Here is a 27250-nt window from a genome sequence, read left to right as displayed (position 1 = left end):
TGCAGATGGCGCTGCTTCTTCTTCTCGGCCTTGGGCCCACTGTGCTTCTTCCGGTGCTTCTTCTGGTCCTTGGTCTCCATGGTGCGCGCTCAGGGTTGCACAAGGGACTGACTCAAAACTACCTGGAACCGGCAGTGAACACAGCAGCTTACTGTCGGCCGCACCTCGTGGGAAAGGACCCCAAATGAACAGAAGCAGCTAGGAACCTGCCCGCAGCATCCCTGCCAGGAGCTCGCCATCCCACAGCTGTGTTTACATCCCCTCCGCACCCCCCACCGCACAGCCTCGCTGTCCCCGCACAACAGCCAGCACTGCAAGGCCTCCTTGTCCACAATCAGCACCCCATACCCCACGGTCGCGCTCTTCCCACCCCCAGCACCCCACTGTCCCCACCCAGCACCCCACGCACCGCAGCCGTGCTGTCCCCACTTCAGCACCCTTCACCCCACGAACGTGCAGGTCCACATTCAGAACTCCATACCTCATGGCCACGCTATCCCCACCCCCAACACTCACCACCCCATGGCAACGAAGTTCCCCATACAGCACCCGACACCCCACATCCGCGCTGTCCGCACACAGCAACCCACATCCACGGCCACACTGTCACAGCAACGTACGCTCCCACCACCACGGCTGTGTCATCCACACCTCAGCACCCCAACCTCAAGGCCGTGCTGTCCCTACCCCCAGCACCACACACCCCACTGTCTCCACCCAGCACTCCACTGTCGGCCCCTTAGCACCCAACACCGCACGGCCGCGCTGTCCTCACCCAGCACCCCACACCCCCGTCCCCACTTCAGCACCCTACACCCCACACCCGCTGTCCCCGCCCTTGCTCACTCACCTCTCCGGAGTCCCCTCTCCAGCAGGTCCCCAGTGTCCACTTTCCACTCGCCAGGCGCTTGCTGCAAGGACCGCCCTCGAGGCCCGCGGGAGGGCTCCCCGCGCCGCCCGCCCCGCGCCCACACGCGTCTTCCCCGCACGCCCGCACAGCCCGCGCCACTGAGCCGCTCGCACGCAACTGCTGCTCCTCCTCACGCCCGCACGCACACCGCCGGAAGCGGAAGGCGGTCCCACACTCACTGCGCCCGGCTACGGAAACACAGGGAGAACAAGAAAGGGGCCGGCGGAGGAACGCATTGTAGGCGGCAGCCGGAAGCGGGCCGGTGGGCGCTGAGCGCGCGCAGGCGCTGTGGGCGCGGGGTGCTGAGGAGGCGCTGTGTCTGTGTTGGCCTGGTTGCTGGGGTGTCCCGCGCCTTGCACCCCGAGCCCCGCCAAGGGCCAGGGAAGAGCCAGCTGGATCCTCGCTCAGGGACGAAACCCCTCAACAGTACCACTCTGAGCTGTCTGCAGCCCAGCCAATCACATACATTCCTGCAAAACTTGTTCCTGGATATTCCTGCACCCACCACTGCCCTTGAACTGTCTTATACAGAATCAGAGGGATCCTGTGAATGTGCCAATTTCTTTTCTTAAAGAAAAAAATTGTTATTGGGCCTGGTACCATAGCATAGCAGTTCAAGTCCTTGCCTTGAATGTGTCAGGATACCATATGGGTGTCCGTTCTAATCCAGCTTCCTGCATGTGACCTGGGAAGGCATTTAAGCACCACCCAAATCTTTGGACCTTGCGCCCACATGTGATACCCAGAAGAAGGTCCTGCTTCAGATTGGCTCAGCTCCAGCCTGTGCAGCTGCTTGGGGAGTGAACCATCTGAAGGAACATCTTCCTCTCTGTCTCTGCTCTTTGTATATCTGCCTTTCCAATCAAAATAAATAAATAACTCTTTTAAACTTTCTAAGTTGTTTTTGTAATTGTAATTGTTATTGAAAAATCAGACATACAAAATGTATGTTAGGGCCTGATGCATTAGCCTTGTGGCTCAAGTCCTCGCTGCCGTGCATGCACTTGGAATCCAGATGGATGTGGGTTCTAATCGCAGCAGCCCCAGTTCCCTTCTGGCTCTCTGCTTGTGGCCTGGGAAAGCAGTACAGGTGGGCCCAAAGTCAATAACCCTGCACCTGCACCTGCACCTGCGTGGGAGGCCTGAAAGAGGCTTCAGGCTCCCAGCTTCAGATCGGCTCAGCACTGGCCACTGCGGCTACTTGGGGAGTGATTCAGTGAGTGGATGATCTTCCTCTCTGTCTCTCCTCCTCTCCGTATATCTGACTTTGCTATACTAATAAAATAAATCTTTTTTTAAAAGTATGGTACTCATACAGTGGTGCAATATACAATGAATGTGAGTACCAGATGCAGCAATATGGGGGAACATGTCATAGAATCCATTCAGCTTGACAGCAGAGAACATTCACTCTTTCATTTTATTGTATTTCTGTTTTATGATGCAGTTCCATAGGCCCTGGCATTACCCCCACCCCTTCCCCAGCTCCCTCCTCCTTATTGGTTTCCCCTCTAGTTTTACAATGGGTGTCCTTCATGAACAGTCCTAAGTCCATCACGCTGTGACCGATGTGTTTCCCCACAATGTAGGCACGGACAATGTCAGAAAGTCCATCATCTTACTCTTAGCATATTTTCAAGTCTTGCTCTGGGAGTCCATCTTTGGTCTGGATGGATAGAGACATACAGCACTTTGTCTCCATATCTGAACATATCAGTCTCTGCTACACTTCCATCAAGTTTCCCCACAAATACAGAGCCAGTGAACACAGTGACCACAGTCAGAACTGTTGGTGGGACTGCAGGCTGGTGCGGCTTCTATGGAAATCAGTATGGAGAATACTCAGACAGCTGAATATCTGCATTCCCAGCAAGAGCACGTCTAGGAATATATCCAAAAGACCTGTTACACAACAAAGCAACATGCACCCGCAGGTTCATAGGAGCACAACCAATAATGGCAATAACACACAAGCAACCGAAATGCCCATCCACAGCAGACTGGATAAGGAAACTCTGTTTCATTTACTCTATGGAAAACTACTCAGCTATTAAAAGAAAATGAAATACATGTCTTAATAGGTAAATGGGTCCAACTGGAAACTATGATGCTAAGGGAAATGAGCCAATCCCAAAAGGTCAGATTCCATAGGTTCCGCTTAATATAAGAAAATACAATATCAAATACAGACAGAAGAGAGAATAATGAGTGGCACGGGCTATATGTGTACTGTGCATCAGGAACTGCTGTTCCACGGATTTCGCACATTCGCGAGGAAGCTTCAAAAAGTTCATGGAAATGCAATTAAAGAGTGAGTTTATTTCAAAGTAAACGAATGTTGAAATCCAGGCACATGAGTGTCTCTTCAAAAAGATGACGACAGGGCCTGGCGGCGTGGCCTAGTGGCTAAAGTCCTTGCCTTGAACGCCCCGAGATCCCATGTGGGCGCCGGTTCTAATCCCGGCGGCTCCACTTCCCATCCAGCTCCCTGCTTGTGGCCTGGGAAGGCAGTCGAGGACGGCCCAAAGCCTTGGGACCCTGCACCCGTGTGAGGGACCTGGAAGGGGTTCCAGGTTCCCATCTTCGGATTGGCGCAGCACCGGCCATGGCGGCTCACTTGGGGAGAAAATCATCGGACGGAAGATCTTCCTCTCTGTCTCTCCGCCTCTCTGTATATCTGTCTTTCCAATAAAAATGAATAAATCTTTAAAAAAAAGATGATGACAAATGCATGTTAAGAAAAAAACTATGGAACTGGCACTGTAGGCAGGGTGGGCCACTTCCTGCAGTGCCAGCAGCCCACGTGGGAGCTACATTGAGTTCCAACTGCTCCACTTGCAGTCCAGCTTCCTGCTAATGTGCCTGGGAATAGTGGCAGGTAGCTCAAGTATTTAGTTCCCTGCGATCATGTGGGAGGTTCTACCTTTCAAATAAACACATCTCAAAGAATAGAAAGAGCAATTTCAAAAATCTCTTGTACAAAAATGTGTATTTCATTTCACATTTCTATAAACCTTTTGGTGTACTCTACTACAACATATTCCTTTAAACCTCTTCATGCCCTTGTGAGACAGGTGGCTGCTACTAGTCCCAGTTGACAGACAAGGCTGTGGGAGGCCATTGCAAGGCCACATGACTCTACTTGAGAGTCAGTGTCTGAATTGGGAGCCTCTGTTCATGACTTCTGAAAGGCTTTTCCCTTCTTCTGACCCAGTTGCTCCTCAGGGACATTCCTTACCAGGTGGTGGCACATCATCCATTTAGGAGGTGGACAGGCTCAGGAAATGGAGAAGTCATCCACACCTCGTATGGTACCTAGTGACCTGGCTTTCTCGCTCCAAGGTGCTGCTGCCCCTGCTCTTCACTCCAACGCCTCCACTCAGGAGTCTCACTGCTGTCTTTCCAGACCCATTCAAGAGCCTGGATAAGGAACTTCCATCTTCACTCAAGTCCCAGTGCAGGCGGAGTAAGCTGTTAGCACAAGTAGAAGTGCTGGCACGAGACAGCAGAGAGGCCTTGAGCCTTGGGACGCCCGTTTCCCCATTTGGAAGAGGTAGGCTAAACATAATAACCCCTGTTTCAAGGACTGTCATTAAGATGAAATGACATTGCTTTTCCTATCTACATTCTAGCTTTCTAGCCAGGAAATCAATCAATCAATCAACCAATGTGTACAGTGCAGCTAGGAGGGGTGAACATTGAAAATACCTAATTAGCTGAGATCACCTTTGCCGACATTTTCATTTTTAACACTTTCCTTCAATTAGTACCCTGTTTTTGAAATCAATTTATTCATATTTATTTGAAAACCAGATTTACAAAGAGAATGAAAGAAAGAAGTCCCAGTTTTCTTTCCTTTCCTATTTTTTTCCTTTTTGATATACTTCTAAATGGCTGAAATGGCCAGAGCTTAGCCAATCCTAAGCCAGGAACTTTAAAAAGCTTTTTAATTTTAAATATTTTTAGCTATCATGTACATAGTTGATCAGAGCGGGAAGACGATGGGTCAGGGAAAAGTGCATGTGATCTGTGTTTCCAAATGTTGTTCCTTCTTTTCATTTTCACTAGGAGGGGTTATTGTGGAGAGAAAAATGGCAGAAGTCATGATAACCTCCCAAGTGTCCCAGTCCCCAGGCATGGGAAACTGCCACCCGATATTAACCTAGGGCCACGATGTGGCACACACTGAGGGATCTGACCAGGTGGCTTTGACAATTTTAAAATGCTGCTGATCTCGCTGGTCCAAGGATGAGGGAACCCTTTCACTGTCCATTGGACATAATCGGCCTTAGAGTCTACATTCACAAAGATATTTCCTAGGGTAGGTGTCCAATTTGTTCTGCCCTCCTTCCTCTTGCACAGTACCAGATGTCCTCTGCAGGGATCAATGTGCAGCTCTATGTGGATCTGGGCCAGCTGTCCACTAGTCCATCTTTTCCACTGAGGAGGACCAGTTCTTACAGGTGGGCCTAAGGACTCAGGCCAAGTGAGCAGGGCCCTGCCAGAGCCCTCACCCCAGGGGCTCATGGACCTGGCAAGTACTGGGCAAGTGGGCCAAGGACCTGGGCCAGGTTACCCATGCCCCAAGGGATCCCTTGCTCCCAGGGTTCACGGACCCTCAGGCAGGAACTTCTTCCAGGTCTCCCACATGGGTGCAGGGGTGCGAAGACTTGGGCCATCCTCCACTGCTTTCCTAGGCCATAAGAAGAGTGATGGAGAGACACAATGCAGAGGCTGAGAGGTTAAAGTCCTAGCTTTGCACGCACCCGGATCCCATATGGGCGCCGGTTCTAATTCTGGCAGCCCTGCTTCCCATCTGGCTCCCTGCTTGTGACCTGGGAAAGCAGTAGAGGACAGCCCAAAGCCTGGGATACTGCATCTGTGTGGCAGAACCAGAACAACTCCTGGCTCCTGGCTTCAGATTGGCTCAGCACCGTATGTTGTAGTCATTTGGGGACTGAATCATTGGACGGAAGAACGTCCTTTCTGTCTCTCCTCCCCTCTGTATGTGTGACGTTGCAATCAAAATACATAAATGCTAAAACAAAGAAGGAGGATGTATCAAAATTGGAAGCGCTGGGATAGAAATGGTCCTCTTACAGGATTCCGGCGCTGGCAAGATTAACCTGTTCTGCCAGCAGGACAGACCCCAGCTGCTAGTTCTTACAAATGCCTTGAAAGTCATGCATGCCAATGCTGAATAAGTGGCACTGGACAGCTGAGAAAACTCATGAGAAAAAGCAGCAGTACTGCCGCCTCCCACTGCCCAAGGCTCTGGGTGCTACGTGTCCACGGCAGTCCCTTCCCCTGGTGGGATTCTGCCACTACCCTGGCACATACCCAGCAGGCCTGGTGCCCTCTCCCTGGCCCCAGGAGGGGAGGAGCTGGGCTCTGGGAGGTTCAGCAAGACAGGGAGAGCCAGGGCAGTAAGCAAGGGGCCCTGGCATCAGGACAGCCCAGGACAGAGCACAGACATGACCAGTGCTTGTCCTGAGCAGGGCTCTCCAGGGGCTGGGTGTGTAGAACCTAAATGCACGTGAGGAAGCAGGGGAAGCTCGGCTGGAGCTGGGTGTGAGGACACAAAACAGGAGCAAGTCTGTTCAAAACAAACGATTTAATGCAGGGTCAGATCATGGGTAAAGGTCTGAGGTTCGGGGTGAAGAGCTTGCCGGCCAACGGGGCCTGGCATAGTACCCTGAGTGTGGGCTGTTCAGGGCACTCTAAACAACCATGAGACCCAAATGGTTTCAGCGCATGAGTTGGCCAAGGGTGACACCCCTCAGGGAGAGGGGACAGAAGCCCCTGAAGGGAGCTCTTTGCATGATGGAGGCCAACATGGAGAAATAGGGTGTGCTGTGAGCCCACTCTTGCAGCATCCTGGAGAGCTGCAGCTGCCTCAGGGAGCGGATGGCAAGGCAGCTACTGGTAGGCGAGGGCACCCAGGGCTGTGGTCTTCGCACAGCAATGACTCCAGCAGGCTTCAGGCTGGGACTGTCCCCGCGGCAAGGTGGGCTGCTAAGGACGCTCTTTAGGTGTGAGGTCTTGAGCCCCACCGCTGGGGCTGCAGGTGAATGAATGAGAACAGGTACCAGCCAGACTAGGGCAGGTGTGGAAGGGGCCACCAGGCCCTGCTGGCTACGCAGTACAGGGGACAGGCACCCTGTGCCTTTGGCAGGCAGCCTGAGACAGGAGTTGCTGGCCCAGGTGGACAGCCTTCTCCTTTTCCATGCTCTCCCGCAGTGCGGGGAGATGTCAGAAGATCCCTCACACTCGGAGGTCAGCCCACAGGAGCCGGAGCCCCGGCCCTTGGTGTTTCCTTCTGTAGAGTTCTCAGCCTCATCCTCTGGGCTGCTCTTCAAAACCATGTGGAGAGAGGAACTTTCAGGATGAGCAGTCCCCTCTGGGTGAGAAGTTATCTCCCTATTCTGCTCGCATGAGCTCTCTGCAGTAATATTGGAAGGTTTCAGTGTCTTTGGAGGAGGCATCTGCTCCAGAGAAACACGTGGCAGCCCCAGACACAGGCTGCAGGACTCATTGGGCTTTGCTGAAAGGAAAAGACAGAGATTGGCTGCTCTACCTACACCATGAGGCCTGAGAGTAGGGTCCCTGGGGACCTTGACACATGGGGTGACACTGAGGACACCCTCTAGACAGATGACTCCAGAGGGAAAATATGTGTATCTTGAAACAGGACAGTGTGGGGAACACCTCAGGCTATGCCGGACACACCCCTTGGGGTGCATGGCCCACCTACCTGCCTCTCAGTCTAGCTCTGGGGACACCTGGCATCCCCTCAGGACCCAGTGAGGTTCCTGTAAGCTGACCCCCAGGTTGCCCTGTGCCCTGACATGGGAATGGCTTAGTAGGCGCACTTGTGTCCCTCCTAAATGGCAGGGATGGAAGTGACTCCTCAGGTGCCAGAGGTCGGAGCTGGGACTTCAGGACAGATGAGGCCACAGGCAGAGCACTTGGGGTCAGGGCATACACCTCACAAAAGGTGGCAGGGCTGACCTGTGTCCTCTGCCCTTGAGTCACTGCCACCCAAGCACAGAGCACTGGCTCTTAGCTGCAAGACTCACATTCAGCATCTCTGTGCCCGAGGACACACGAGTGCACCTGCTTGGACGCACAGCTGTGCCTCACCAGGACATGCACAGGCCTGCACCTGGGCCTGCCTCTGCAGCCTCCATACTTGCACAAACCCATCTCTGTTCTATGTGCCCATCTAGGCTCTCAGGTCAGCTACAGCAGCAAGCATCAACAAAAACCAGGACCCTCCCTACCATCTCACACAGGAGGGTGATGCTCCAGGTAATGCTGCCCTCTGTGTCCTCAGAGACATGGGCTCCACGCTGGGCCTATACCCCTGCATTCAGCTACACCCTGGTGTCTGCCCTGGGAGCTACAGTCCCTGCTTCTGCAGTCCCTGCTTCCCAGGGCACCTGGGCCTTCCAGGGGATCTCTGATGGTTGGAGTGATCCAGCAACTACATACCTTGGCCACCACTGCACAGAGTCAGCCACAACCCCATTTCCCTCCATCCCTGCCAACACCTCTGTCCTATGAGGATCCTGGATGCACACAGCTGTTGACATCATGCTCTGCACCTGTGTTGGTCCCAATCAGGGAAAGGCCACCCCAGGCCAGGCAGGACCGCTGCTCATGTGGCTCAAGAGTGGGAGTCCCAGGAAGGCCCTGCAGTCCCAAGAGGGCTCTTTTCCTGTCCTGAATTGGGGTGCTTAAAGCAGGGTCTGGCCTTCACCCCCACAATGACTTCAGCCAAGGACACAAGTCTATGAAGGCCTTTAGGACACCCCCACAGCCTGGACAACAGGCATCGGGTGCTACTGAGATGAAGCAGGCCAGCCATCACCCCAACCCTCTCTCGACCCTGAGGAACACCTTTGGAAGCTGCCTGGGGCCCAGCCAGGCCTTGTGCTCAGAAGCTTCTGGAGCAGAACTGAGCAGCAGGGGGAGACCAAGCGTGACACAGAAGAGGGAGAAGGCCCTGGGGTCTGATGGCCAGCCCTGGGCCCTCCAACTGTGGACACACCCAAGGGAAATCAGGCTGAATTCCTGTGCTGGACTCACCTTGGGGAGGCAGGAGACAGTGCAGCTTCCGCAGCTCATGCTTTGAGGCCTGGAGCTGCTTGATGACAATGTCATCGCCCGGGGTCCAGACTTGCTTCAGGCTCTCCTGGAGGAATTCCTGCAGGTGGTCCCTGGTCATCTTCAGCAGGCGCTCTAGGCATGAGGGAGGGTGTGAGGCTGGGAGAGGTCACAGGGGTTCCCCACAGCCAGGACTGCTGATGCTGCTGGGTTACCCAGAGGTGAAAGGAGGGGACTGACGAGGGGAGAATGCCCTGCCAGGTCTCCCTGTGGACTGTGTGCTCGGCTGGTGTGGGGTAGTGCAGGGGCATCCAGAGCCTCTCCCAAGGTGCCCGAGAAGCAAGAGGCCACATCTTCCTGGCCTCCTCCCTGCTCACTTGTGATGGATGGAAACGAGGACCCAGTTCCTCATCCCCAGCACCCTGCCTTCTTGGGGCCTGAGGACTTACTTCTGTGAACCTTCAACATCGTGTAGGCCATGGTGGTGAGCACATGCTGCCCTTCCAGGACGAAGATGTCCCACATCCTCAGTGCCAGGGGGAATGGAGCCTGGGGGAGAGAGCAGGGCCTGAGCAGGGCCACAGTGGGGAGGGTGTGCAGGCCCTGACGAGGGAGTGGTGATCACAGCAGGCCCCAAGCTCTATCACGGGAACTTATCCCACTGCTGGGTGGGACCATGTCTGCTGGCTAGTTCCCAGCTCACTGAGGGGCTGAGGCCCAGAGAGAGGAGGGGTGAGACCTCAGGAGCACAGCCAGGACCCAGGGATCCAGCAAGAGCTCTGTGCCCTTGGAGCCATGGGGGATGCTAGAGACCCCACACCTGGTTGAGGGTGAGGGCTCAGCAGGGTCAAGTCCAGGCTACCTTCCAGGAGTGAGGCGGCATTAGCCCAGCTGCATCCTGGGGGACAGCCCAGGGCCTTGGGGATCTCCTGCCTCCTCCTGCAGGGTTCTGGCCTTCACCAGGATTCTCAGCATGTGTGTTCCTGGCACCTGTCCCTTCCCTGCTGGCCCTCAGCCTCAGACTCAACCTGGCAAATCCTGAAGGGCAGGGCAGCTGATTGGGTACAGGCTTGGCCCTGTATACTGTCTGCTGGGACTGTGGGGGCTCTTCTCTGCTGTGGGCAAGTGGACACTGGGGTGGGAGATTAGTTACTGAGGTAGGAATTCCTCTGGGTAAGGTGTCACTGGGGCTGCACTTACCACATCCAGAAAACACTGAGTAAACCAGTGTGCCGTGCAGTCCTGGAGGTTGAGTCCCTGCTGCTCCTGAGGAAGAGGCAGAGGGAGGTGAGGGCCAGAAGCAGGCCTGAACTCCCCCTGGCCTGAGCCCATGGCAGGGCCCCATGGTGCGGCAAGCCCAGCAGCAGGTGTCTGTGCTCCTCACAGCCACACAGGCTCCTGAAGGGAAACTGCCACCAATCTCTTCTCCTTCAGGAGAGTCTCCCTTACATCTATGCAACCCCAGGGACCACATGCTGCAAAGGGTAACAAAGGCCCCCACTGCCACACATCTAGGTGATTGGAAAACCTTGTTGAATGAATGACTTTCCCACACCAACAAACGGGCCGAGAGCCTATTGTTACACCCCGCCCCACCCCCACCTCCCCGCCCCCCCGCAGGTATGATTGCGGAGCCCTAGTAACAAGTCAAGGAGGCCCTTTGCTCACCAGGTGTTGCTCGAGAGCCGGGAGGGTGTGGTGCACAATATCTCCCAGGTGGTTCTGCAGTGTCTTCAGCTTTGGTGATCCGCGTGTGTAGAGACCTGAGAAGGATCAGTCCCCAGCCCTTGGGTCAGAGCTTCTACCCAGGAAGGCAACAGAGCCACAGGGAGGAGCAGATCCTGCTGAGCACCCAGGGCTGGGAGAGGCTCTCAAGGGGCAGGAGGGTGGACAGAGAGCCGGGCCGAGAAACGTTAGAATGTGGGTGCATGTAGGACTGTGTGGGATCCAACCCTGACTGCCCCCAAGTGTCTGCTGGGAACATATTCAAGCTGGGTACCTTACAACCATTCCAACAAGCAGGAGTGAGAAGGGGGTGACCTTAGAGGGGATGCTGCCTCCTGGAGTATCAGGTGTGGCTTAGTGGCGGGTGTGCATGTAGACCAATGTGAGGCACAGAGGCAAGTGGAGACATGAGTCACGTGGACACAGACAGGACTCATTGGCCTAGAGATTCCCACACACAGGACAGTAAGGGAAGATTGCAGGATCATGGGGAAGGCTTGAACAGCTCAATAGAGGAGGCTTCTGCTAGCCCTGGCTTCTCAGCAATCCTCCAAGGGGAGATTGGCTTCCACACCCAGGGCATGACAGTGAGGATTAAAGCTCTAGTCATGTGGATTTGTGTCCATGAAGTAGTGGGCTGTGCAGGGAGCCCACCCTTCCCATCCACCTACCGGACATCGCATATTTTTTGTTCTCCATCAGCTGGACCAGAGCCCAGAATGTGTCTTCCTCACTCAGCCACATCAGCAATAGCGCCACTAGATGGCTCAGGCCTTGGCCACAGCCCACCTCCTGCAAGAACCCAGAACAACGTTCAGAGACCTCTCTGGCTGGGGTAGTCTCCGATGGGTTTGGCCACCTTCCTGGGAGGGTTTCGTCATGCATGGAACGAAGTAGGAAAATGTTGGAGGGAGCCACTGGTCTCTCTTGTCCCTGGGTGCCATGACTTTGAGCACTGGAGCATACACCAGGTCTCAGAGTCCCTGGAGAGAAGCCTTCAAGGCCAGAGCACAGGCAGTTGAAAGACCCTCACCAAAAAGCATGAGCTTTAGCAGCAGCAACGCCATTTTGCAAGGCTTAAAACTAAGAATGACAGGATCTCTGGAAAGGAAGCGGACAAGGACAGGGCAAGCTTGCCTCATATCCGTGGCCAAACATCTGGCCCCCAAATAAGGCAGAAATATTAGGAAAGAGAGCTAACTCAGCGCCAACTCAGCTGTTATCAGGGATAGGGAACCAACTCAAGGCTAAACTAGTCATTATTAAAAATCCCCGGTACTAAAATAAAATTGCCATCATCATGACCCTGGCCTTATAGGAGTCCACCAATCAGAGTCCTGTAACTATGCTTCTTGCTTCTGTAATTGCGCTTCTGCTCCTGAACCCCATAAAAACCCCCAGACCCCAACCTAGGGCGCGCAAGTCTTCCAAGAGACTTTGTTGCCCCAGGTACCTGTGTATCTGAATAAACCTCTTGCTGTTTGCATCCGCACAAGTGGTCTCGTTGTTCCTTGGGAGGGGCCTCTCCAAAGGAGGGACACCCATATCGGGGGTCTTTCATTTGGGGGCTCGTCCGGGATCAGAGACCCCTGCCCAAGGACCACCGACCCACCTCCGGGAGGTAAGCTGGCCAGCGCTTGAAATTTGTTCATGTCCTTGTCTTTGTGTTTGTGTTGAAATTTCGCGCTTGCGTTTGTACGACCCGGCCGTGTCGCTTTGTACTTGGCGGACCCGTGGAGGAGCCGACGGGCTCGGACTCCCGACCGCAACCCTGGAAGACGTTCCGGGGACATTTGGAGTCAGGTTTCTGGCTCATTTGAATTTTGTGAACCTGACCCGAATAGGACTCTTTGGGGCTCCCCCACTGTCTGAAGGGTACACGGTTCGTTTGGGAGACGAGAGATCCGGACTCTCATCACGATCTCCATTTGAGTTTTTGCTTTCGGTTTGGCACCGAAGCCGCGCTGCGAAGTTGTTTTGTTTCAGTGCCGGCCTATTGTTTGTGGTTTTTGTGTTCAGTGTTTCGTCTGTCGAGATAATGGGACAATCTATTACCACCCCACTTAGTCTTACTTTACAGCATTGGCGAGATGTCCAGGACATGGCTAACAATCAGTCAGTAGATGTCCGCAAGAAAAAATGGATTACCCTTTGCTCCTCAGAGTGGCCAACCTTCAACGTTGGCTGGCCAAGAGATGGAACCTTTAATCCTAACATTATTTCACAGGTCAAACACAAAGTGATGAATCCTGGTCCCCATGGTCATCCAGACCAAGTGGCCTATATAATTACCTGGGAGGCCCTCATTCATGCTCCACCTCTGTGGGTCAGGCCTTTTATTACTCTTAAACCACCCTCTACCCCCATCCCCTCTGCTCCTCCTCCCCTTCCAACCCTTGGGCGCCCCTCTCAGTCTTCACTCTACCCAACCCTTGTCAAACCCACACAGATTCAAAATGCAAAGGAAAAATCACCCAAAGTTAAGGTCTTACCCCCAGGAGAAGATCTAGTAATGGACCTGCTGGCTGAGGAACCCCCACCATATCGAGATCAACAAGCGGCAGAAGCTGAACCGGAAGAGACCCCAGCCGCCGCTCCTGCACCTTCCCCGATGGCAGGGCGGCTACGAGGGCGTCGGGAACAACCTCCTGACTCCACTTCCCGTGCCCTCCCTCTGCGGGCCGGTCCCAATGATCGGCTCCAGTACTGGCCGTTTTCTGCCTCTGATTTATACAATTGGAAACATAACAATCCCCCCTTTAGCAAGGATCCCTCTATGCTAACCTCTTTGATTGAGTCTATTTTAGTGACACACCAACCCACTTGGGATGATTGTCAACAGTTACTACAGACATTATTGACGACCGAGGAAAAACAACGGGTTTTCCTGGAGGCCAGGAAAAATGTTCTAGGAGACAATGGCCGCCCCACCCAATTACCCAATGAGATTGATGCAGCCTTTCCTTTGGAGCGGCCCAATTGGGATTTTACTACGGATGAAGGTAGGAACCACCTGCGTCTCTATCGCCAGTTGCTCATAGCGGGTCTCCATGGGGCGGCACGGCGCCCCACCAATCTGGCTCAGATCAAGCAGGTAGTACAGGGGTCCGAGGAAACTCCCTCGGCATTTCTTGAGCGGCTAAAAGAGGCCTACCGTATATACACCCCATATAACCCAGAAGATCCAGGGCAAGCCACCAATGTGGCCATGTCCTTCATCTGGCAATCAGCTCCAGACATTAGAAAGAAACTTGAGAGACTTGATAATCTCAGAGAAAGCTCTATTCAGGATTTACTTAAAGAGGCAGAACGTATCTTTAATAAGCGTGAAACTCAGGAAGAAAGAGATGAGAGACTTAAAAAGGAAGCAGAAGAACGTGATGAAAGGTTGAGACGTGAAGCTGAAGAGAGAGAGAATGTCAGAGATCGCAAAAGAAACAAGGAAATAAGTAGGCTATTAGCCACCATAGTGACAGGACAAACTCAGGAGAGACGAGGAGGGGATCGGAGGAGCCCCCAAGTAGATAAAGATCAATGTGCCTATTGCAAGGAAAGAGGACATTGGGCCAGAGATTGCCCTAAGAACCTAAAGAGATTTAAAAGACCAGGGCACCCGGCTTCCATACTGACTCTAGAAGATTAGAGAGGTCAGGGCCAGGAGCCCCCCCCTGAGCCCAGGATAACTCTTAACGTTGGGGGGCAACCTGTCACCTTCCTGGTGGATACCGGGGCACAGCACTCGGTGTTGACCCATGCGCCGGGACCTTTGAGCGACAGATCGGCTTGGGTCCAAGGAGCGACCGGAGGAAAAAGATACCATTGGACGACTGACCGAAGAGTGCAGCTGGCGACTGGTAAAGTGACTCATTCTTTTCTACATGTTCCTGATTGCCCCTATCCATTATTGGGACGGGATTTGCTTACCAAATTAAGGGCGCATATACATTTTGAGAGTAATAGGATTCGAATAACTGATCCAAAGGGAGCGCCTCTCCAGGTCCTCACCCTCCAATTAGAAGACGAATACAGGTTATATGAGATTCTGGGGCCAAATAATACAGAGATAAAAAATTTAAACTTAGATTCTTGGATAAAGAGATTTCCTATGGTTTGGGCGGAAACCGGAGGGATAGGCCTTGCACTCCGGCAGCCGCCTCTGATCATTGAACTGAAAGCCACTGCGACTCCGGTCTCTATAAAGCAGTACCCAATGTCCCAAGAGGCTTATCAGGGTATCAGACCACATATCAAGAGACTTCTGGATCAAGGCATTTTAGTTCCTTGCCGATCACCTTGGAATACCCCGCTTCTTCCAGTAAAGAAGCCGGGAACAGAGGACTATAGACCTGTGCAAGATTTAAGGGAAGTTAATAAGAGAGTGGAAGATATTCATCCCACTGTGCCTAATCCCTATAACTTACTTAGCACACTTCCGCCTACACATATTTGGTATACAGTTTTAGATTTGAAGGATGCCTTCTTTTGTCTCAGACTTAGTCCCCAAAGCCAATCTTTGTTTGCTTTTGAATGGAAGGACCCGGACTTGGGACTCTCAGGTCAACTGACCTGGACCAGGTTACCTCAAGGCTTCAAAAATAGTCCCACATTGTTTGATGAGGCTCTCCATCGGGACCTCGCAGATTTCAGAGTCCAGAATCCGACTCTAATACTTTTACAGTATGTGGATGACCTCCTATTGGCAGCAACCACCGAAACAGATTGTCGACAGGGCACTGAGTCCCTGTTACAAACTTTGGGACAATTAGGCTACAGAGCCTCTGCAAAGAAAGCACAGCTCTGCCAAACCCAGGTCACATATCTAGGATATCAGTTAAAAGATGGACAGAGGTGGCTGACTGCCGCCCGCAAGCAGGCGGTGACCAACATTCCCGCCCCAAGGAATTCTCGTCAACTACGAGAATTCCTGGGGACCGCGGGTTTCTGCCGCCTATGGATTCCTGGGTTTGCTGAAATGGCAGCCCCTCTTTACCCCCTTACAAAGCAGGGAGCAACGTTTAACTGGGGGTCTGAGCAGCAACAGGCCTTTGATGATATCAAGCAGGCTCTTCTGACTTCTCCCGCTTTGGGCCTTCCCGATGTCACGAAGCCCTTTGAATTGTTTGTGGATGAAAAGCAGGGCTACGCAAAGGGAGTCCTGACTCAAAGATTGGGGCCCTGGAGGCGACCTGTAGCCTACCTCTCTAAGAAACTGGATACTGTTGCCTCTGGCTGGCCACCTTGTTTGCGGATGGTGGCAGCTATAGCCGTTTTAACTAAGGATGCTGGCAAATTAACTTTGGGACAATCATTGACTATCTTGGCGCCTCATGCAGTTGAGGCCCTAATCAAACAACCACCAGACCGCTGGCTCTCCAATGCCCGTATGACCCATTATCAAGCTATGCTCCTAGACACGGACCGGATACACTTTGGACCGGTTGTTGCCTTAAACCCAGCAACTCTGCTTCCCCAACCGGAGGATATAGAACAGCATGACTGCCTACAGATCCTCGCAGAAGTACACGGGACACGACCAGACCTAACGGATCAGCCCCTCCAGGACGCGGACTTCACCTGGTATACGGACGGGAGCAGCTTCATAGATAATGGAGAACGAAAAGCCGGAGCAGCAGTAACCACAGAGACCGAGGTAGTCTGGGCTAAGGCCCTTCCATCCGGGACTTCAGCCCAGAAGGCTGAACTCATCGCCTTGACCCAGGCGCTCCAAATGGCAAAAGGTAAGAGGCTTAACGTTTATACTGATAGCCGTTATGCTTTCGCCACGGCACATATTCATGGAGAAATATACCGAAGGCGAGGGTTACTGACTTCAGAGGGCAAAGACATTAAAAATAAGTCTGAGATCTTGGCTTTACTTAAGGCCCTGTTTTTGCCTCGAAAATTGAGTATCATCCATTGCTTAGGACACCAAAAAGGACAGAGCCCAGAAGCTCGGGGCAATCGACTGGCAGACACTGCTGCCCGGGAAGTGGCTCTAGAGAACAAAGCTCCGCCTCGAGCTCTTTCTCTAACTACCCAGGAAGTGCGGTCCACCCTGGATACCTCTTTTGAATATGGCTTTGGAGATATAAGAATCTTACAAGAATTAGGGGCACAACATGATGCTGAAAAAGGACATTGGGTATTTCACGGTAAACCTGTAATGCCCCAAAAGCAAACTCGTGAATTAATTACCTGCTTACATAAATTAACCCATCTCAGCAGTAAAAAAATGAAAATCCTTCTGGATAGAGAAGAGAGTCCTTATTTCCTACTAGGGAAAAATAAAATCTTACAAACTGTAGTGGATGAATGTACGGCGTGTGCACAAGTTAATGCGGGAAAAACCAAAGTAGGACAAGGAACTCGAGTGCGAGGACACCGCCCTGGGACTCACTGGGAAATTGATTTCACCGAGGTAAAGCCTGGACAATATGGTTATAAATATCTTCTAGTATTTGTAGATAATTTTTCAGGATGGGTAGAGGCTTTCCCCACTAAACACGAGACTGCAAACGTTGTGACCAAGAAACTGTTAGAAGAAATCTTCCCAAGGTATGGTATGCCTCAGGTATTAGGAACAGATAATGGGCCTGCTTTTGTTTCTCAGATAAGTCAATCAGTGTCCAAGTTACTGGGGATTGATTGGAAATTACATTGTGCTTACCGACCCCAGAGTTCAGGACAGGTAGAACGAATGAATAGAACCATCAAGGAGACTTTGACCAAATTCACGCTTGCAACTGGCTCTAGAGACTGGGTGCTCCTCCTTCCGGTAGCCCTTTACCGAATTAGAAATACTCCAGGACTACATGGTCTCACTCCTTTTGAAATCTTGTACGGCGCACCTCCGTCCCCCGTTAGTCTTTCTAGTTCAAATTTAATCCCTTATTTTGCCAATAATCCTTCTTTAAAAGCTCATTTACAGGCCTTACAACTTGTACAGCGGGAAATCTGGAAACCACTTGCAGCTGCCTACAAGGACCAGACGGATCAACCAGTGGTACCCCACCCTTTCCAGATAGGAGACTCTGTGTGGGTCCGCAGACACCAGACTAAGAACCTGGAACCTCGGTGGAAGGGTCCTTACACCGTCCTTTTGACCACACCAACAGCACTCAAAGTAGACGGCATCTCATCTTGGATCCACGCCTCCCACGTCAAGGCTGCCCACTCTTCAGAAGAAGAAAGCAACGCCACGACAACATGGAAAGTCCAACGCACTCAAAATCCTCTAAAGATAAGATTAACCCGTGGGGCTCCCTGATTATTATAGGAGTGATGTTAAATTCTAGCTTAGTTCACAGCAGTCCCCATATCTCCCGATCAATGGCTTGGGAAGTTCTCTCTCAAACTGGAGATGTTGTGTGGTCAACCTCCCAAATAGCCCCCCCTGGGACCTGGTGGCCTGATTTAACCCCTGATGTGTGTGATTTAGTTGCCGGTCTTAATAATTGGGACATCCCCTCAATAGATCCTGCAAAAGAAAGACCTAAATGTGTCCCTAAGACCAAGTATGGCTTATGTCCATGCCATCGGGCACCTTATAAGATACCAGGATGCTCCCATCCCCGCTTTCGAGTAGAGCTGCAAAAACTTCCATTTTATGTATGTCCAGGAACTGGAAGAGATAAAACGCAGATACACACTTGTGGGGGGCTAGATGCCTATTTTTGTGCTGCATGGGGTTGTGAGACATCTGGGACAGTCTATTGGAAACCCAACAAAAAGGATTGGATACAAGTCAGCCGGAGTAAGCATACTCCGACCAGCTCAGGACCCGGTACTTGTTTCTTTAACCCTGGGAAAAAATGGTGGAAAGGTGGAGATTGTGAAGATTTCTCTTGTAATCCACTTAACATTTCCTTTACCCCTGAAGGAAGAAAAATAAGTGATCTGCCAGAATGGATTAAGGGAAGGACATGGGGTCTGAGATTTTATATGTCAGGAACAGATCAAGGATTCATTTTCACTCTCAGATTACGTCTGGACCAGGGCCCCTCAAAACCTATTGGTCCCAACCCTGTCCTTCCTAGACAGAGAAAACCCTCTTTATTGGCACCCCAAGTCCCACAAGTTCGTAATATGTTCCAAAATGTTACCACATTATCTCCGCAGATCAGTAACCGCGTTGTGACAACCACAACAGGGGACAGATTATTCGATTTATTGCAAGGAGCCTATTCAACCCTTAATCTCACAGACCCAGATCGGACTCAAGACTGTTGGCTATGTTTGATCTCTAGACCTCCCTATTATGAAGGAACCGCCATTATAGGAAATTATACTAATCACACCTCTACACCCATCAATTGTACTACTGTTCCCCAACATAAATTAACTCTGTCTGAAGTATCCGGACAAGGTCTTTGTATAGGAACTATTCCCACGACACATCAGGCATTATGCAGTCAAATCAAAACATTAACTAAAGGAAATTATAATTTAATGGCTCCCAATGGAACCTATTGGGCATGCAATACTGGATTGACTCCATGCATCTCTTCTGTGATACTTAATTTGACTTCTGATTATTGTGTTTTAATAGAATTATGGCCTAAGATTATTTATCATGGTTCCGAATATATTTTTGACCATTTTGAGAATAGATTTCGAACCAAGAGAGAACCAGTGTCCCTCACTCTGGCTTTGTTACTCGGAGGCATAACTGTAGGAGGGATTGCGACAGGAATAGGGACAGGAACCACCGCTCTCATACAAACTGGTCAATTTAAACAGCTCCAAAATGCTATGCACAATGATATAAAAACATTAGAAGAATCAGTTAGTGCCCTTGAAAAGTCTTTAACCTCTCTCTCAGAAGTAGTACTGCAAAATAGAAGAGGATTAGATATTCTATTCTTACAACAGGGAGGACTATGTGTGGCACTCCAAGAAGAATGCTGCTTTTATGCAGATCATACGGGATTAGTGCGAGATAACATGGCTAAACTCAGAGAAAGGCTCAAACAAAGACAACACCTACTAGAGTCAGAACGGGGTTGGTTCGAGAATTGGTTCAACCGGTCACCTTGGTTCACTACCCTAGTAACCTCAATAATGGGACCCCTAATTATTTTTCTCCTAATTTTGTTTTTTGGACCCTGTATTTATAAGAAATTAGTTGCATTTGTTAATAACAGATTCGCACTTATTCAGACTTTAGTAGTAACCTTACATTCTGCACCATACCAGATCGCTCGATCCCGGTACCGTACAATCCAACAAGATGATCCAGATATCCTAGAAATAGAAACCACTACCATCTAGCCGAATGAAAGATTTCATTCGGAGTTAGAAGAAAAAGGGGGGAATGAAAGACCCTCACCAAAAAGCATGAGCTTTAGCAGCAGCAACGCCATTTTGCAAGGCTTAAAACTAAGAATGACAGGATCTCTGGAAAGGAAGCGGACAAGGACAGGGCAAGCTTGCCTCATATCCGTGGCCAAACATCTGGCCCCCAAATAAGGCAGAAATATTAGGAAAGAGAGCTAACTCAGCGCCAACTCAGCTGTTATCAGGGATAGGGAACCAACTCAAGGCTAAACTAGTCATTATTAAAAATCCCCGGTACTAAAATAAAATTGCCATCATCATGACCCTGGCCTTATAGGAGTCCACCAATCAGAGTCCTGTAACTATGCTTCTTGCTTCTGTAATTGCGCTTCTGCTCCTGAACCCCATAAAAACCCCCAGACCCCAACCTAGGGCGCGCAAGTCTTCCAAGAGACTTTGTTGCCCCAGGTACCTGTGTATCTGAATAAACCTCTTGCTGTTTGCATCCGCACAAGTGGTCTCGTTGTTCCTTGGGAGGGGCCTCTCCAAAGGAGGGACACCCATATCGGGGGTCTTTCACAGTGACTGGGGAGACCAGAGGCAACAACCCATGTGCACCTCCTAGGTCTCAGGGTGGGGCAGGCAGCTGTGGGAATCCACGCTCCACCCCACAGAAACCCCTGGAACTCTGTGCTCTGTGTGTGCACGCTACAAGGGCACCATTTCAGACAGGAGGAAGCAGCAGCAGGGTTAGGCCTGCACGGGCTAGGAAAGAGAATGGACAAGGCCTGGGTGTGGATCCAGGCTGCCTGAATATGTCTCCCACAGGCATGCGACAGGGTGCCTGGGACAGGTCAGGAGGATGGGAGGCCCAGACCTTGCTGGGGTCAGCTGAGGAGTCTGGCAGCCGTTCCCTTCATGGGAAAGGCCTGAGTGGGTGGGCATGGCTGTGGCACTTGTGGAGGGGAATTCAGACCAGTGGCACCTGAACAGGTGACTGACGGGTGCAGTGGCATCAGGAGGATCAAAACTCAACAAGGAACAGCACAGCACAGTCACCCAGGTTGCCCAGCAGCCTATGGAATGCCGGTACTCAGTGGAGCATCACCAACCCTGCCTGCATCTGGAATATGAAGCACAGTCCAGGAGCAAGGAACAACTTTACCGTTCTGGAACGTGGGCTTGGTCCCAGGGAGCCATTAGCTTGGTCTCTACACTTGCTCCTTCACTTGTGGTTTGGAGAGGCCCCAACAAGGCAGCCTTGGCTCTCTGTGACAAGGTTCACCCTGGATGCGCAGCCTGGGTACAGGACCTGAGGAGCTGATCCAGGAATACTCACAGGGTTGTACACGGTGTAGGCCATCAAAACATCAAACAAAGCCTGCTGCCTGTAAGAGAGAGGAGGGGTGGTGTTTCCTTCCCTGCTGAGGCTCTCAGTGCAGCCCTGCCTCCCTGACACTGCCAGCCCACCAAAGGCCCGGGACACTTCTCTGCCACAGAAGCCAGGATGTACTCAGGGCACTTTGGTTGCTTTGTTTTCTTTTCATTGCACTCTCTCCACAGGGTCTTTTGGCAAGGAATCAGAGTTTGCTGCAAATCAAGACACTTGCATCCCTTTTGTTTCTGTTGTAAATGAACTGTTCTGAGGTTTGTTGCTCAGCCTCTCCCAAGAACCCCATCTCCCCAGGACCTTGGCTCCTCCTCATCCCTAGGGCCCCTCCAGCCCACAGGCCTCACCTGGCTCCATTGCGTTCTTGGAACAGCAGGTGATTTCGGAAGCTCCCTCGCACAGGCCAGTTGATCTGGTCGAATAGCGTTGACTGCAGCCTGGACTGCTCCTTCATTGCCTGCAGGGCAGGGCCAAGGGCAGGAAGGAGCCTGAAGAGCAGGAAAATGCCCCCTGCCACGCAAGCACCCCACATCCACTGCAGCTCCTCAGGTGCTGGGGAGGGCTCTGCAGGAAGCTCATTGCCCAGGGCATCTGGAGTCTAGGGAGGGTCTGGGCTGCTCACCTCACCTTAGCACCCATGTCACCCCCAATTCCCAACAGCCCTGCACAAGGAACCGTCCAAGGGTCTGCACAGTGAGTGTCAAGCCAGCAAGGTCCCTCTGTAGTACACCCTGCCACCCATAGCACGTCCCAGGTGCATCTCCACCTCAGCGACCTTCAGGCCCCATAGCCTCCTCACAGCAGCTCAGGTCCTGTCTGTCCCAGCATGACGAGCTCTCAGTGCTGTCCGTGTAAGTGGGGCCCATCCCCATCAAGACATCACAAGTTGCCCTTGGCGCTGAGCCTTCTCTGGGCAATGATTAGTCTTCAAGTTTAGGTCCAAGGGTAGCACAAAATCAAGACATGGGAGGGCAAGCCTGGCAACACCACTTGGACCCTGCTCCCAAGATCCACGGGAATCAAGACAGGATGTTTCCCCAGGCTCCAATGCAGCACTATCTACCACAGGGGACCCAGTCGCCTGATGCAACCTGGCAGGCCAGGTGTATTGTGGGCTGAGCACACATCCATACCTTGTACTTCCCCACGTTCTGGGCTTTCTTTGTGTTCACATCAAGCATTAGCATCCAGATGCTTCCCCGCACCTGGCTGGGGATTCCTTTGAAGCATCTCCGATGGAACTGCAGGGAGAGAGGAGATCAGGTGTATGGGTCCATGGCTGCTCCGGGAAGGGTGTGCAGCAGGAGGCGTCAGGAGGGGGAAGCCATGGACTCTGTGCTGTGTCAGCAGAGGGAGGATCTGCCTGGGCCTGGTGACCAAGGTTAGAGGAGGGGCTGGGCTGAGGACCCAGGCTTGCTATGCACTGCCTGCTCCCTATGGAGCATGAGGAGGCATGTTGGTCCATGTCTGGGACTTGTCCCAGTGGTGACACTGGACTGTGTACCAGGAGAGTCACCTGTGATAACGGTAAAGGGGTGCAGGTGACCCATGTCTACGGCAGGACAGTTGCCCCAGGCTTTTGAGAGGCAGGTGTCCAGTCCAACAAAAGCCACCACCCATCCCTGCTCTGCTCCATGTGTTCCCCATGGACCCTCCCTTCATGGTACCTTCTTGCTGTCACAATATTTGGTATAATTCTTCAACATTTTGACCCACTTTTGGAGTCTCCGAGTTTCCATCTGTTTCTGCTGCAAAAGGAGGATGGTGTGAGGTCAGCTGCTGACCCCGGAGGATGGCCCCTGGGTGCCACTCTGGAGCCCTGGGAGGACTCATGGGAGGAGAAAGGAAAGGTGCAGACCCTGAGCCCTGAACCCGTTGCCTCTGGGGGTGGAGGGGCGCCTGTGGCCTGGACTCTGTCACAGCACAGCCTTTTGTCAAGGCTGAGTTCCCCAAACTACAGTCAAGGCTGTCACTATCACACCATTGGGTCAAGGTGGCTACAGGCCAGGTTCCCCAGAGCTGCAGTCAGTTTGGGGACAGGTGATGAGTTAGTGTCCCCACTCGGGCCTGTCATTTCTGCATGGGCAAAACCTCAAGGGGCTTCAACTGTCCACAGCCAGGGACTCCTGTGGCCCCCTGAGAACACGCCCCGGGCCAAGGACTCCTTCTCACCTTAGTCCCCAGGACACTGTCCTGAAGCAGCATCTTCTCACTGGAAGGGGAGAGGCAGATGTGAGGGAAGGTTCCACACACACACTTCTACATCCAAAGCAGGCTGGGGAAGAACCAGTGTCCCACCTCAGTCCAGGCAACAGAGAAGGGAAGGGAGGAGGCAACCATGCTGCCAGTGCACAACCAGGAGTGGCCTTGACCGTGAGCACAGGGCATCTCTGCTCAGGCACCCACCCTCACAGTCCATGGGGGCTCAATGTCCCAAGTCAGGCCACAACTCAGGAGTGCAGCAGGCCCCTTGGCAGCTGCAGGGACAGTGCTCTCTTGAGGAGGGACAGGCTGCCCTGGGCTGAGGGTCTGGGTGTGACCATCAGCCATCCCCAAGAAGTGATCTGAGGACTCAGCAAATCCAGCACCTGCCCTGCAGTACCCAGTGCAGGGAGGGTGCACCTGCCCATGAACAGGACACCATCACATCCTTCCCGGGTGTGTCTCCCTTGTTCACCTTCCTCCCTGGTGCACTTGTCACCCAAATGTGAGCTCCCATCCATGTCCCTCATCTGACAGCTGAGACCATGACCACCCTCTCTGGACACTTTTCCTGTCATACCGAGGAGCCAGAACCAGCCCTGCTTAATCCTGGTCCTGAGGTGAGCCAGAAGGACACATCCTGAAGCATCTCGAGGTTCTGCCCCTCCTGGTGACCTGAGCCCAGCACCCCAGCTACAGGGCTTCTCTTACCCTGGACAACTGGCTGAACAGCCTCAAACTAGGTCCTGTACCACAATGACCACTCTCCTCCCAGCACAGCCAGAGCTCCTGTGCCCTCACCTGCAAGCCCGCCAGCCTGGTATCTCTGTTGCAACCTGGGCTTGGTAGAGCCCTGGAAGTCACAGCCCTGGCTCTCCCTCAGGCTTAACCCTTCAGCAGGACTTCAGCATGGCCACAATCACCCAGGAAGTGTGCTCATCTGCCAGGTTTATATGCTGACACTGGATGCAGCAGTGGAATGCAGATGCCCAGGCTATGGGCCTTGGAAACAGAGCTGGACCTCAGGCTGCCCACTGTCCTCAACACAAACAGGCCTCTGAGTGTCCAGCTGCTGCCGCATGTCCAGCTCGGTCCCTCCCTGAGTCCTGAGTCACTTGCTGGGTGTCTCTGATCTGCTCCAAGGCTGACCAGAGCCTGCACTGTGACTGCAGCAAGGGCCCAGGTAGGGACCTGGGGACAGGTGTTCAGCCTCAAGCAGGACACACTGAAATGGTTCCCTGGCCTGGAAGGAGCAGGGCTGCAAATGACTCACTGTAGAAATCCAAGCCTGTCTGGGAAGAGGCGGCCGCTGTCATCATCCTCTTCTTCAGGCTCAGATAGAGCCACACCTTGGTGGCCCTGCAGTCAAGAGGGAACAGGGTGAATAACCAGGGTGCTCAGAGCCCCTCAGAGCTGAACCACTCTCCTCTGTGCCCACAGAGAGGCTGGTTCATGCACTCACAACCACACACTTCAGGCAGGACCCACCTCCTCTGCCCAGCACCCTGGTTGTACCTGCTCATATTTGGCAATTGTCGCTGCTTGCTCACGGTCCCGTCGGGCCCTCACAGCGACCATGCCCAATCTGGAAGACAAATGGCCAAATGTGACCCAGCCTAGCAGAGTCATGGGGACTGCGGTCTCACATCTGTCCCCATGATCACAGAAGGCACAGCCCCACACCCGAACCTGCAGGCCCATGGTGGCCTGGAATGAGGATGCTGACTTGCTCAGGGCATGTGGACAGAGGGAAGATGGGGCAGGGACAGCCACCCTCTAGCCTCACCTGCCCAAGGAGGACACTCCTCCTCTGCTTAGCATCCAACTGTCTAATAGGAGAACCACAACTCAGGTCAGAGGTCTCCCGTTCCACTCCCACATCCAGGGCTCTCAGAGCAGTGTCCTCTGCCCCCCACCTGACATAACATCTGTCCATAAGTTGGACTCTTGAGCCCATGACCCACATAGACCCACACGGACCCACACTAACACACAGCACAGCCATGAGAAAGGACAAGTGTAAACAAGCCCTACTCACAGGTCTCCACTGAGGGCTTAGGGCCATCACCCATGCAAACAGACAGCTGAGATCAGTGTCACCCCCTGGGAGTGATGGTCCCCATGCCACAGCACACACAGAGCTCACGTCCCACTCACCTCCATCGTGAACCAGTCTGCATCCTTCAGCTGTGCTCCAGCCTTCGCTACCAACAGCAGTTCAGCAGCTCAGTTGATGCACTACTGGCCAGACTGCCTCATGTCTCGGTTTAAAATTCCCAGTGACTGTGATGTCACGGCATCCTGCCAGCCAATCACGGGGCAGCATCTGGCATGCGGGCCAGGGTTCTAAACCATGGCTTCACTAACTGCCACTAGAGCTGGAGCAAGTGGCCTCCCCAGGGCCAGTTGAAGAGAGAAGGCTGTGGTTGGGGTCCCATGGACCCAGGGGTGCCAGTGCCCTGTACCACCTGCTCAGATACTCCCACATGCCAGGAAACCTGCACCTCAAGCTCTCCTTCCTTTTCCTGCTTTCATTAGAGTGTACTACAAGTGTGAAAGCATCTTCAATTACATAACGATAAAGTTTTACCTGAAAGCAAAGTCCTAGAAAGGGAATGAGAAAAAAAAAAAAACCACAGGAAAGATCTTTTCCATGTGTCAGTTACCTCCCCAGAAGATGACAACAGGCAGGTCTGGGCCAGGCTGAGGTCAGGAGCCAGGAGCTTCAGCTGAGTCTCCCACAAGGGCGTAGATCCACAGCACTTGGGCCATCTTCTCCTCTCGCCCAGGCACATGAGCAGGGAGCTGAGTCAGGAGTGTGGCAGCTGGAGTCCAACCACTGCCCATATGGCATGTCTGTAGCACAGGTTTCTTCCTTCTGAACCAAGTCAGCACCGGGTAATCCACACAGGCCTGTCCACAGGATCTGATCTAGGCATTCAGGTAGTTTAGGGTCAGGAGTCTGGAAGACACACTTTCCCCACCAGGGTAATAGTTTTCACCCACCATGTGTCAGTTTGTCAGTTAGTGAGTACCCATCATCACCTGGGCCTGGCATGTGGAGGGGGTGGCAGGATTACACTGTGATTGGCCACTCCCTCTCAAGCCCTAGAAAAGTCCATAGAAGGAGGGGTTTAATCTCTCTTGGTCCTTTTGGCCCTCTGGTGCTGCTTCATGCCTTGGGCTTTTCTCTCTTCAGCTCCTCTCCCCTGCTGTCTTGGGTCTTGCAGGCAGAGCCTAAGAAAGGGAGCAATTTCTTTCCCTCAGGATACAATGTATCCTCTCTCCCTCACCCCTCTTCCTGTTTCTCCACTTTAGTTTCTGTTTCACTCTCTGAATAAACTTTTCCACTTGTTTCTGCTGTGTTGGTTTCTGCAGCTAAAAGGCTTTCTAAGTAAAAGGGAAGAGCCTAAGAACACCTAGGCAACACATCTGTGGCTGTGACTGCAATGTCCTGACCAGGGACTCCCAGGGGTACAACCTGCTGCCCTAGAAGATGCCCACCCCATCGCACCTCCAATGCCAACCAGCTCCCTTGCTTTGTTCCTGCCTCTCTTCCTGCTGCTTCAGCTGTTGAGCACCAGGAGGTCCTCTGGGATGGAGCGGAGCAGCCAGCATAGCATGGACTGCAGGGGATC

At 52.6% G+C, this 27250-nt stretch overlaps 1 protein-coding gene across 1 annotated transcript; it reads right to left on the bottom strand.

The window, feature by feature from the left end:
- Positions 1 to 89: 89 nt before the first annotated feature.
- LOC131481760 (USP6 N-terminal-like protein) lies at positions 90 to 26674 on the bottom strand. Its single transcript, XM_058671884.1, has 16 exons — positions 26279 to 26674; positions 25128 to 25197; positions 24886 to 24971; positions 23583 to 23622; positions 23078 to 23158; positions 22544 to 22651; positions 21758 to 21867; positions 21360 to 21408; positions 11416 to 11536; positions 10688 to 10782; positions 10220 to 10285; positions 9469 to 9568; positions 9002 to 9154; positions 7179 to 7454; positions 851 to 1098; positions 90 to 122 (listed from the first exon to the last, which is right to left on the bottom strand). Exons 2-16 carry the CDS (start codon positions 25188 to 25190, stop codon positions 90 to 92), a joined length of 1629 nt encoding a protein of 542 aa, XP_058527867.1. The 5' UTR covers positions 25191 to 25197; positions 26279 to 26674.
- Positions 26675 to 27250: the final 576 nt, after the last annotated feature.

This window comes from Ochotona princeps, chromosome 13 (genome assembly GCF_030435755.1).
Source record: "Ochotona princeps isolate mOchPri1 chromosome 13, mOchPri1.hap1, whole genome shotgun sequence".
NCBI classification, from domain to species: domain Eukaryota; kingdom Metazoa; phylum Chordata; class Mammalia; order Lagomorpha; family Ochotonidae; genus Ochotona; species Ochotona princeps.
Note: the sequence above shows the minus strand (reverse complement) of the source record. Positions and strands in the feature narration are given on the sequence as shown.